At 31.8% G+C, this 13,177-nt stretch overlaps 1 protein-coding gene across 4 annotated transcripts in view; it reads left to right on the forward strand.

The window, feature by feature from the left end:
• The window catches only part of LOC143232231 (uncharacterized), a 52,868-nt gene extending 41,259 nt beyond the window's left edge, over positions 1-11,609 (forward strand). The window contains exons 4-6 of one of the 4 annotated variants that reach the window (XR_013017453.1): positions 5,147-5,238; positions 5,555-5,669; positions 9,305-11,609. Coding sequence is in view for 2 of the 4 variants with exons in the window: in XM_076467391.1 (XP_076323506.1) it covers positions 5,147-5,229 (83 nt within the window). In the remaining 2 variants the exon portion in view is untranslated. The remainder of the gene's footprint in view (positions 1-5,146; positions 5,239-5,554; positions 5,670-9,304) is intronic. The other 3 variants (XR_013017454.1, XM_076467391.1, XM_076467389.1) reach the window with 3 other exon arrangements.
• The last annotated feature ends 1,568 nt before the right edge of the window (positions 11,610-13,177 follow it).

Here is a 13,177-nt window from a genome sequence, read left to right on the forward strand (position 1 = left end):
AGCAATATTACATATGAGTTCTAAACTTTACGTATATGCTAATATATAACATTGGCTATTAGTAATTTAATAACTAAATGGAAGTGTAAACTGTAAATAACCTTTGGGTGTAAAATCTATACAATCTTCTTATAAAGTATATATACTAAGCTTTATTTTGGACTTTTATGATACTCACATCTTTCGTTACTTATCCCTGTTACGCCTACCACGAGAATCGAGCCACGGTTTTAAAGGGTGTAAATTCTTAGACCTTATCACGACCCACTAGAGAGACCTTTGTGGAAAGTTTATTTATTTATTTTCACAAAAGACATTTTTGCATGTTTATATATAAATTTATCATTAGATTGTTCGCTGTAAAACAATAATAGATTTATTATGCTTATACTTTAAGGTTTTCATAGAAACATATCTTAAAAGAAGCTTAAACATGTATTAACTAAGTAACATAATTTACAGTGAGAATCAAAACTTACTACAAAATGACATTAGAAACAAAGTTATCATTAAATGTTCGATGTATTCTAACTCTCTTTTGTTTTCATAACAATAGTTTATACTTTAAATTGTTTGTAGATTAATAAGTCTACGGAGATACAATGCTGAAATCAGAGGTTTGATTCCCTCTGTGGACACAGCAGATACCCCACATGGCTTTGTTATACGAAAAACACACTTGAAGACAATTCCTCGAGGTTCAAACTAAAACAACAGACTTCGCTAGGCGGTAGCAAAACATATATATTTTTTAACTTTTACAATAAAAATACAGCTGTAATGGATATTTTGACGTAGCGCGTTTAGCCGATTTTACTTAATTTTAGAGAACGTTAACTGTTTCAAAAGCCTGATAACACTTCAGGTTCTTTGTACTGCCTAAAGTTAGTTCAAGCTACAAAGTTTAACGATTTTGTGGAAAGGGTTGTACGAATATCTTTATGCCCTCCAGTGAGACTTTTAAACTTCCTGCTGCCCCCCGCTAGTACAGCGGTATGTCTCCGGATTTACAACGCTAAAATCAGGGGTTCGATTCCCCTCGGTGGGCTGAGCAGATAGCCCGATGTGGCTTTGCTATAAGAAAAACACACAAAAACTTCCTGCTGCTTCGTACGTTTTCACAGAAACAAATAAAAATTAAATCGTTTGTGTTGCGTTATCGTAAAATGTTCAAGTGATAAAGAAGTATTTATTGCTCGTATTATAAAGCGAAATCTTCAGTCGTCTCGTTCTTTATGGGTTTAATATAACTACGTTCAGCTCAGGTTAAAATAGTAAACACCATAAAGAAAACGCAACTTTGTTTATATATCTAATCGACAACTGATGTTTATATATGAGGCGTATATTTCACGTTAAAATCCACTTTAACTAAAAATCAAAAGTAGTAATTTACTGCAAATGTAGTTTATCCAGTTGTAAAATCTAGAGTAGCCCTCATTTGTGCTGTAAATTAATTAGCGTGTATTTTCGTATTTATATATTTTTTTCTTTTTAAAATGATATCAGCATATTTATTTGGAGAGTGAACAACACAGATTCATTAGTGTAAAACATCTAAGTTAACAAAACAAAACGCTCATTAATCTAAATAAATGCAGCTATAATCACACTAACAGTCAGACGTAGAAATAAATACAGTAATAATTATATAATCACACCGACAGTCAGACGTATAAACAACTGTAGTAACAATTATATAATCACACCAGCAATCAGACGTAAAAATAACTGCATTAATAATTATATAATCACACCAACGATCAGACGTCGTCAGCATGCATTATATAAGCGTATTATGCATACAATAGACTTATTTCCGATACTTTGCTTTCATTTTAATCCAAGAACAATAAATAGGTGGAACAAAACATTATAAACCATAATGTAATATATATCAGAATGAAAGATTTATGCATTGAATTCCACGCATGTTAAAGGAAAGAAATAAACTGAACTTAGTTATAATTTCTTTCGTACCTTTAAAATTGCCAGTTTTCTTATGAAACAACATTTGGGTAATTAATTTTCTACTGATCTATCATCACCATTAGTATATTTTACTTATGTTATGACATTCTGTAATCATATCACTAACTATCTAATCTTATCTGTTTTCTTCCTGGTTGTTCTCCCTTTTGTCAGTAGTTTTCAATTACAGACCGCTATACCCGAACTTTAAAATATTCAATTAGCAGTTTAACTTATATTTCACCAAAGCTATAATTTAGATTGAAAATATCAAAAACTTATTTTAGTGCTAAGATACTTATAAAAAATGTAGTCTGTGAATATTTGAATAACTTGTATACGAGTGTATAAGTGTGTTTATTTATAACTGTATATTATATGTCCTACACTTCTGTTTATGGTACATCATAAACAGAAATTTTATATAAAAGTATTCTGCACAACTCGTATATTTAACAGTATGACATTACTTTTAGAACTACACATGTAAATTATTCATAACATAAATACATCTGAAGAAAGCAAATTGCGTATATTTATGAAATGTTTAGTAAAGAGGGATTAAAATAAAACTAAATTATTCATAACTTGAGTTATCTCATAACATTTCAGGAATATGTAGTTGAGGTTTCTCATTTGAAGAATAAATTTCCTCCTGACTTAATATTGAGAAAGATAAATTTCAGTTCTTGTTTTGCTCACGAAGCAAATGAATGGTTCTTATAATAAATAATTCCTTCTTTTTTTAGTTACCTTTTAAGGATACTAAGTTATTACATCTGAATCATTACGAACATTACTTAGAGATAATATTAATATAATAGGGCAGAGTGAACCCCTACGGTTAACGTGTCAGCCTATGATCTGTGGTTTCCTGGACCTGTTGCCAAAAAACAACAACATTTTCTGCACTTTAAGATAATGAGTACATAAAGAGTAACCGCCAGCTTCTACTATTCGATTAGCGTAGACCATGAGTAGCAGTGCTGACTAGTTGCCTTCTTTCTAGATTAAGGCTCGGCATGGCCAGGTGGTTAGGACGTTCCACTCGTAATCTTAGGTTGCGAGTTCGAATCCTTGTCGCACCAAACATACTCGCTTTTTCAGCTGTGGGGCGTTTTAATTTGACGGTCAATCCTACTATTCGTAGGTAAAAGAGTAGCTAAAGAGTTGGCGATGACAAACTACCTTCCCTCTTGTCTTACACTGCTTAATTAGGGACGGCTACCGCAGATAGCCCTCGTGTAGCTTTGCGCGAAATTCAAGAAACCAAAACCAAACTGTTCAAGCTACTCTGCAGGAATAAAGTGTGCTAATACTGTTAATTATATTAATTTAATCAACCAGATGTCTTTTCTAGAAGATGTTCCTTTTCTTCAAGGGCACATTTCAGTCATACTTTTAACATACCTCTAACCAACTTTCGTATAGATAAAGTCAATTACAGTCACAAATACTAAGATTCGGAGTATGCATTTCAGTAGTTAAAATGTGTTTTCTTATAACACAGCAACATCTGCTGTATCCACCAAAAGGAATTGAACCCCTGATTTTAGCTTTGTAAGTCGAAAGGCTTACCACTGTACCAGTGTGGAACAGTAGTGATATGTCCTTAACCTTGTCATTTACGTGTATTGCTATACATTGATTCATGTTAAATCTGTTATACTATATGGAACAAATGAGGCTGCTTGTAGTTATTTTTTTAAACTAAGGTTATTAATTGATATATATATATATATATATATATAGAGAGAGAGAGAGATGGAAGAAAGAAAATTTAGCTCGAAAAACCTAAAAGATATACATGTGTTAAGTTTCTGTATTTACAATAGTTATATATTTTTCAATAACCAGGTTTTTAACCAAGTAATAGGATTTCCAAAGGAACCTAGATATTCTATTTGTATAGCAAATTTGTACCTTTGTCTTCATGAGAATAGACGTCTTGAAACTACACAAATCCAGATATATTTACCTTAACTTATAAATATATAGATGTAGATGATTTAATTAATGTAAATAATCCTTTTTTTATAATTATTTTTAGTTATGAATGAGGTCATTTAACAACTTGGCACTATTTTATGCAGATGTACACCTTACGACATATAAAGGCTTGTATAGAGAACGATAGTTACAACAGACATAATGGGTGATGGATGGGAGTTATGCAACTTACTTTAGGTAACTGGATGGGACCCTTGTTACGAGTATAACTCGTTTGCTGCGCTTTCAGTTAGTGTCTTTCTATCTTAATGGGGGCTGGAATGCTAATTTCAAGAAGAAAGTTGTTTAACTTACCTACCCCTAATGGTAGTATCTTATTTTTGTTATTCTTATCCTTTAATTACTTTTATTCTTCCTTAATTTGGAAAACAGTCACTTTTCCACAACTGTCTGTAGGCAGTGAATAGTGATATAGATGTGGTATGTTGTGGGCTTGAGCACCCACATCTTGCTCTTCTAATTTCTATTGCAATATATTTAATTTTAATTTCAATTGCTATTCCTTTACTTTATTTTGTTTCTTTATGCGAGACTGGTAAATGGAGGTTAAGATTGATAGACGGTGTATCCCTACCGCAGTGTGAGTCCTACTTCCGCAGTCACTTCCAAAACCTAGGGTATATTTTATATCTCACATTATAGCTTATACCTTGAGACCCTTTCAATCAGTGCAATGATTTTATTTTTGTTGATTTTTGTTTCGTCTTGTTTTTGTTTACAATCTAGCATATATTTGTACGTGTTCTCATAGAAAAGCTAGTATGATTTGTTTTTATAGATGAAACATACTTTTTTACTTTGGTATTATTAAAATAACCAGTTATTTGTGATAAATTCCCCTTCCCAGAATATTTACAACGTTACAAAAAACTTAGATATTATGTTGAAGTAACTCATCCTTGGTAATGTTTTAATGTATCAGTGTTGTAACTATTGTATTTTGATATACAATAAAATCTGAATCCGAAAAACACAAGTTATACTTTATTTTGCTTATTGTGTTATGCAAAGAAAAGTTCCAACGAATATTGTATAGTATTTTGTTCAGAGATCATACTGCCGCTGAATAAAAGTAAGATGAACAATTATTTTATAGAAGGTATTACAGACTTTCTGAAGATAAAAATGTATACATAAAATAATAATTGTTGTCTAATATTTCAAGCATCCACAGACGCGCAGGACGTTCCTGTGTATATGCGTGTGACTGTTTTGACATCTTTACTGTTTCTTTACTTTCTGGCATGAATGGCAGAGGTAAGAGTTTTTAATATACAAATATTTTTGCACTAACTTTCTTAACTTTAACTCTAATGTTTCAAATTATAAAGAAATTTATTTACAAATATAAGACAATTATAGTCTGTAACTACACGTATTTAATGTTTAGAAGCTTCATGTTTTTGTAAATAAAACCGGTTTTGTAATTTCTATTTGTGTGATTTAATTTTTAAGAAAGTATTGATGTTACAGGTTAATATAATATGTATGTATCTTACTAAACTTTACTCAAACTGTTCAGAAAATGATTTTTAAAGCATATCTAATCGAGTACCTTGTCTTCTTCCCTTAGTTATAACCAGGGCCGGCATGGCCAGGTGGTTAGGGGCGCTCGACTCGTAAACTGAGAGTCGCGGAATATAACCCCCGACACACCGAATATGTTATGAAAATCAATACATTAAATGGTGAATATTGATAAAACCAGTGTATTTTCCCTGAAACATTTCTGCATCCCTTTGAAATTGTTAAATCACAAATATATTATTATTCTTATGTATGCCTCTTTTTACAGGCTGGACTCACCCTTCACAAATTCTATATCCACCCCTGATTGTAATGAAAATTTGAAATTAAGTTGTTGTCTTATGTAAATCTTATCTGGTTACTTGTCTTTAATATTATTTCCATTTCCCAAAATGCCCCCCGCCAGTACAGCGATAAGTCTACGTATTTACAACGCCAAAATCAAGGGTTTGATTCCCATCGATGGGCTCAGCAGATAGCTTGATGTGGCTTTGCATTAAGAAACACACACATTTCCCGAAATACTATTACTTTGATGATAGCTGGGTAGATCTAAAGTGGTCCAGCATGGCCAGGTAGTTAAGGCGTTCGACTCCTAACCTGAGGGTCGTAGGCTCGAATCCCTGTCACACCAAACATGATCGTCCATGGGGGTGTCATAATATTTTCTTTTTTGTCTCACACTGCTAAACTAGGAACAGATAGCGCGGACAGCCCTCGTGTATCTTAGCGCGAAATTTTAAAACAAACAAACCATTGCTTATAATTGAATATTTGCTTTTATATCATGTCTCGGTTCCAAAGACAGTAAAACTATGGAGTAACTGTTAGCTCTACTTTGAAAATAAACATTACAAGGTGTAAGCGCAAAGGACAGTAAATAAAATATTAAAAATAGTTCAGTTTGTCCATGAGCTGTACACAATATAAAAATATCACATATGCGCCTTTTAAAGGCGTTCTTAAATCCGTATGAACCTCATTGTTAACTTCGGTGTGCAATGTATGTTTGTTAAGGTTCTACACTTACCGTCTGAAAAACTTATATTATAGAAAAATACAGCCAAATCATTTGACAGGTGCAGCATTAGATATGTGCTAGACGTGAGTAAAAAATCATTACATATACATAAATACATTTATTTCTAGGAAATGTGTAGAGGTAGCGAATGCTTAAATCGATCAATTTATCTATTATGTATTTATCTGTATATACTTCATGACTCGGTAATTTATATCAGTAATCAGTCTTTGTAATATAGTGCGGACACTAGCTTCATATCTACATTCTCGTATATTTAATGATTCAAACTGATAAAATATGTTTTCAGAAATTCAGTCTACTCAATATTACTAAACTAAAACTTGAGGTTCTATTTGAATTATACTGTATTAAAAAATTTTAGATCCTGTTATAATCAGTTTTTTTTGTAGCAACTTCTAACATATATCCAGTACATTACTTCAATTATTCTTCTAAATTTTAACTCACTCGATATTTGATAAAACAATTCAAAAACAATTAATCGCTCAATAACTTTTGGTACTTTTTTATTCCGTATTTTGCATAGATACCAAAGGTTCACAGAGGGATCAATCTAAAATACATTATGCCAGGAAAAAAAAACAATAATTGTTTTTATTTGATTGCACGAGTTACTTAACATTGTATACCGTTGGGACAGCGGTAAGTCTTCGGATTTACAACGCTAAAATCAGGCGTTCGATTCCCCTCGGTGGACTCAGCAGATAGCCCACTGTGGTTTTGCAATAAGAAAAACATACACATATTAACATTAGAAAACGACCATGTCAATAGAAACGGGAAAATAACATGATTATAATGACCGCTTATTTGGTAACAAACAAACCTTTTAAATCAATAAATTAGGAAGTTAGTTAAGCAATTATTTAAATAATGTTTACATTTTTTATTTTATCGGCAATTAACTACGACTTGTTGAATTATTTGACATTTGGATTTACAGCTAACATGAACAGTAAATAAATTTCATGGAATGCTAAGCACCCTGAAGTATTTTTAGAAACAAGAACATGTGTGTACCTTGGCATTGTATTTTGTCTTAATCCAACTAAGTGAATTATTATTTCCTAATAAGAAAAACACTCTATTTTTGCTATTGTTTCTTAATTCGTGTAGTTTTTGGAATTTTAGTTTATATGAAGTAATAGTTGCACTGTGATAAAAAGATACATCAGCTAAATATATTAGTTCTATTTTATACAAAGGAATTGTTACACCATCTTACTCAACAGATACACTAGTTCTGTGTAATTAATAACAACTGTGAAAAAAGGTTCATTTGTGAACTGTTGGGCTTGAGTAGAAAATGGTTCACCAGTTAAGATCTACTGTTTCCATGGTTTCTTTTTCAAAGTAGTCTGTCATACTTGTATTTTGGCACCAGGATCAAGTCTTATTCGAATACAACCGTGGTAAGTGTCACACTACTGAGCCACTGGAACGTAGGCCCCGTTAGTACAACAGTATGTCTTCGGATTTACAACGCTAAAATCAGGGGTCCGATTCCCTTCGGTGGGCTCAGCAGATAGCCTTATGTGGTTTTGCAATGAGAAAAACACACATACACACTGGAACATAGATAATGTTTGTTTAGAATTTTCTCATGAAAGTATTCAAGAACAATATACACGTATGTGTTTTTAAATTTCCAACTAACAGACTAGAAACTCCCACATTATTACACGAGTTTACGAAAACTGTCATCGCGCACAACAAGTCCCTAGTACCACAGCGGTATGTCTGCGGACTCACACCGCTAAATACTGGGTTTCGATACCCGTGGTGTGCAGATCACAGACAGCCCAGACAGCTTTGTGCTTAATTCTGAACAAACAAATAAACAAACCGCACAGCGTTGTACTCAGCAAATCATTCATTTCTTCTTCACTATGATGTGTAGCTTACAGGCAGCTACTGACGACGCTGCCAATTCTGAAAAAGAAAAACGAACTGCGTGAGGAACTGCACGACTCGGTCACAATTTATTGATCTTAAGCTGACCTTATGAGGTCTGCGTTTTATTTGTAATATCAAAATTACGTGAATTCGCAGATTAACTTTGTTGTGACAGTAGTGAAAATTATGGTATTAAAAATATATATTGTTTGTAATGAAACACAAAGCTACACACGGGCTATCTGTGTTCTTCCTACCATGGATATCGAAACCCAGCCTCTAGCACTATAAGTCCGCAGACATACCGCTGTGCCACTGGGGTCAAGTAGAAGGGAAATAAGAATATAGCTTATCTTTTGCGCCTTTAAAAGTACTATTTTAATCATATAGTTGATTTACATTTATTAAATTACTTCCTATTCGAAATAAGGATGAATTATTTATTCAACTTCTTTAGTGTACAATCTGCTACCATAACTTTTGAATTAATGTACTGAACCGTAACATAAGATTATTAAACAAATTATTTAGCACTTGAGTCCAAAACAAAAATATATATTATAATATTCCATAAAAGAACGATGAATGGTGTCATCGATATGGTTTGCTTGAATTTATCTATTTAACATTTTTGGTTAAACGAATCGATAGATTTTTATAAAATAAAACATTTACGAAAAAAAATGAAACCAGTAGTCAAAGTAATTAATTATTGTTTTAACTGCTGAACGAGAACGCAATGTACTACACTTAAATTTTATTAAAAAAAAAGAAATGTAATCCGAATTATTATTATTGTGCTTACAAATTATTTTTTATATATACAGAGAATACAGTAATTTGTGGTATTTTAAGTCTAGGAAATCTTTTGAAGAAGAAAACGTGAAGACTGCTGTAAAAATGTTAGAAATGGATTTGGATGTACATCTAGACACTACGGTCAAGTGAATCTAAATGTAATTTTTTTTGTGCTGAACTTTAAAATGTGTTATATCCAATAGCAAAGGGTTTTCATCATTTGTTAACAAGTACTAGCTTTGGCTTCTTCCCGTGTGTTCGTTACAAGTCGCCGAAGTTTCATTGTAGTGATTATAGTATGATTGATAAAAATATCTCGTTGTATGGTTAACCTAAGTCTTCGAGTATTCACCGTTATTGAATATGTTTATTGCTTGTTATGAACTGTTCATACAACTAAATAAATACAAGGAACATGGCATGGTTTTTGTTTTCATTCTTCTATACAAGAATATTATTCATTTATTTTGTATTTCTACAGAAATTGAATAAAGGATAATTCCGATTATAACTTAAATAAAGGAGTATAAAATGAGGCATTACGAACTTCGTAGTTAATTAACTGTGCCTCAATGTCAATCTAAAAAAAAAGAAAACAGAAAAAGAGCTAAGATTTGAAATAAATCATTGTATCTGCGATACAATAAGTTGAAACAACTTTCTCAATACTACAAAGCTTTCTTTCTTCACAGATAAAAATTAAAACTGCTAGTTTTACTCCATATTTTTAAAAATAAACCTGTTGAACTTAATAGATCTCATGTTTTACTCATTTTGTCTATTTTACCTCTTATAGAGTAGGATAATAATGCCATAATCCATTTCTAGGTCATTTCTTGGCTGTTTCGTTTATTGTGAAATGAATTGCTTAAATATTTTCCTCGGAATGAAATATACATCATGGTTTGATCAAGCTACTGAATGAAAAAATATACCACGGATAAAATACAAGGTAATGACATACATATATAAGGAGAAACGTTCATATATTTGATATTTAGTTGTGCCATGGCTAGCTTCATCCTTTCAGTGAAATTTGAACTAGTCGTTTTATACGCTCAGATCAGGCATTAGGATTTATATTCAAACATTCTAAATGTTTTGAGAAAGTCAGCTACTAAATGTTACAAGAACGTTAATTTCAAGACCAGAGACAGTTTCTACCTTTACAAGACACTTTCATCAATATTCAGATCTGTTGTTCATGGTCCCGGTCGCGCCAAACATGCTCGCCCCTTCAGCCGTGGGAGCGTTATAATGTGACGGTCAACCCCACTATTCGTTGGCAAAAGAGTAGCCCAAGAGTTGGCAGTGGGTAGTGATGACTAGCTGCCTTCCCTCTAGTCTTACACTGCTAAATTAGGGACGGCTAGCACAGATAGCCCTCGAGTAGCTTTGTGCGAAATTCCAAAACAAACAAACAAACAAGCTGTTGTTCATGAAAGTTGTTCATGTAAAAATAATGCAAACGTGAATATAGGGATGATACATATATTCATAGATCATCCTGAAATGACTTTCAGTATTCAAATTTAATGTTATATTATCAAATGCATGAGCAAAACATGCTGTGACACAATTTGTTTTTTTATATGTAAGTCCTAGGCACTTAGTTATTCTGCATCAACGCTTATCCTCACATGACTATGATATTATAATAAACCTACAGTTAGGAATATATAACTTCTAACTTCAGTACGCAGCCAGGCATTCATTTTTACAGTGTAACATTAAATTTTAATACTGAATTCATGTATGTATGATCTACGTATAAGTGCAATATCCCCACTTTCTTATATGTGTTATTTTTGGCACTCTTATCATTACATCATTTTACATAAAGAAAATGATTTTATTACTTGTTTTGTAACGATTTTTTTCCCTTGGCTGAACGTTAATGTATTTTATGAATGTGTGTAATAACATTTAACATTATGTGTATTGATATATTTCACTTCATACACAATATAAGGCCTGGCTCCCCAAAGACACCGATCGTATAGTGTTCAAATCATTGAGCATTTTACATGATACAGTCGTATAATGTTCATTTTTTATTGGCTAGTAATTTCTGTCTTACTCTGCACGTCAAATTTTTATGAGCATCAGATTTGTGTAGAACAGCTGATATCATTTACACAATAATTATGATTTTCTGTTTAAAAATTACTATAAGCTACTAAGTGATGGCATCGTGCACTGCCTAGAAACATAAAGTGGATTTAGGTTTAAAGAGATGTTAGTGTTAAAGTTGTAGAAATGCCTCGACTGAAACAAGAAGGAAAAAGATGAACAATCTGGTGGTTTTGTTACTTTCTGGTTTGGTATATTAGCAATGACTTATTACCTTGTTTATGGATTTTTTTTATTAAAGACACAAATGAAAGCGAATAAAACTCTTTGTTATTGTTGATTTTTAAAGTGTATCTTTGTGTTATGTCTACTGAGTACTATGATCATTCCTACATATACATTTACCAACTCTATGATAATAATCAGTTTGTTATTGCAGATGTACTCTTAGAAAATATATTGCACTTGCATCGTGTGATAGCTTTCAGATGCCAGTAAATACTTACAAAATTAATTTAAACATCAAAGTTGTAGTTACCAACATGCAACCCAATTTATCTGTAACACTGAATCTATAGCTATTAGCGTACGCATCCGAAACATTCTGTAACATTGAAGTTATAAGTATCAATTTACACCATTAAAATTGTCATGTACAAGAAACTTACGACTACTAACGTATACAAATATAAATTATCTATAAGTTTTCTGTAATGTTGAACTTAATTACCCAGCTGCCAAAGTGCACATTTGAAATAACATTTATCAAACTGAAACTTTGGCTATAATCGTTACTTTTAACTTATATAGCTTCGGGCTTATAATTTATCGGTTTATGTTTTATAAATAATATTTAGTGCAGAACTTGGAGCTCATAACCTACACTTTCGAATTATTTGAAACACTAAACTTGTAGCTGCCAGTTTATACCACTGAAAAGAGTTTCCGCAAATGAAATGTCAAGAAAACCAGTATTACTATATGAGAGACACTATAAACATTAAAGAGAGATTTTAAATGTAGAATGAGTGGAGTAACATATTTGTATTTCATTTCATAACAGTACATTAACACAGTTTTTATATGTCGTTTCAATAGTACTTTAGCATTCTTATACTCTCAAGTTATGTCACTGTAGATAATCAAGGCACTTATAAAACCTGTGGTTCGTTGTATTGTGTCTACTAAAATATAATTGTATTTTACCTCACTTTTACATCAGGTCTTGTTTTCTATAAACATTATATTTATTTGTATGGCCTTCAGGGGTAGAGCGATATTTCTGCAAACGTAAACGCTAGAACCCGGATCACAGATATCACGTTGTGTATTTTCAAACAAACACACAAAATAATAATTTTTGAAGGAAATTATTCAAATAAATCTTGTATCTCCTATAATATTTTTAAATAATATTCTAAAAATTATGTTAAGAAAACAACCGATTAGTTTTTCTATTAACATGTATATAAATTCTTCCTTCGCAACAATTTTAATCATAACGAATAAAGAGAATAAAACGAAAAAAAAAAAAAAACTTCAATAAAGTAAGCTTAATTCAAGCTGCTGTGTGTATTTACTTCAGTTAAAATACATTTCATAGAAGTTTTGTAGATGTAGCTGCCAAAATACAACAACCGCTTTATGCATTATTGAACGACTATTCACAGGTATACGAAAGAAAAATGTGGTCCGAGATCCCATCTTCAATACAAGGGATTGCAGTCCATTTCTCCCCTTTTTGGATTTCTGAACTCAAATTAAAATACTTACTTACTATAAATAGATAAAGTTCCTAAAATGAATTTAGTATCTAAAAGTAAAGAGTTTAACACGTGAAATAAATATGTTGAAGTA

Source organism: Tachypleus tridentatus, chromosome 11 (assembly GCF_004210375.1).
Source record: "Tachypleus tridentatus isolate NWPU-2018 chromosome 11, ASM421037v1, whole genome shotgun sequence".
Classification (NCBI taxonomy): domain Eukaryota; kingdom Metazoa; phylum Arthropoda; class Merostomata; order Xiphosura; family Limulidae; genus Tachypleus; species Tachypleus tridentatus.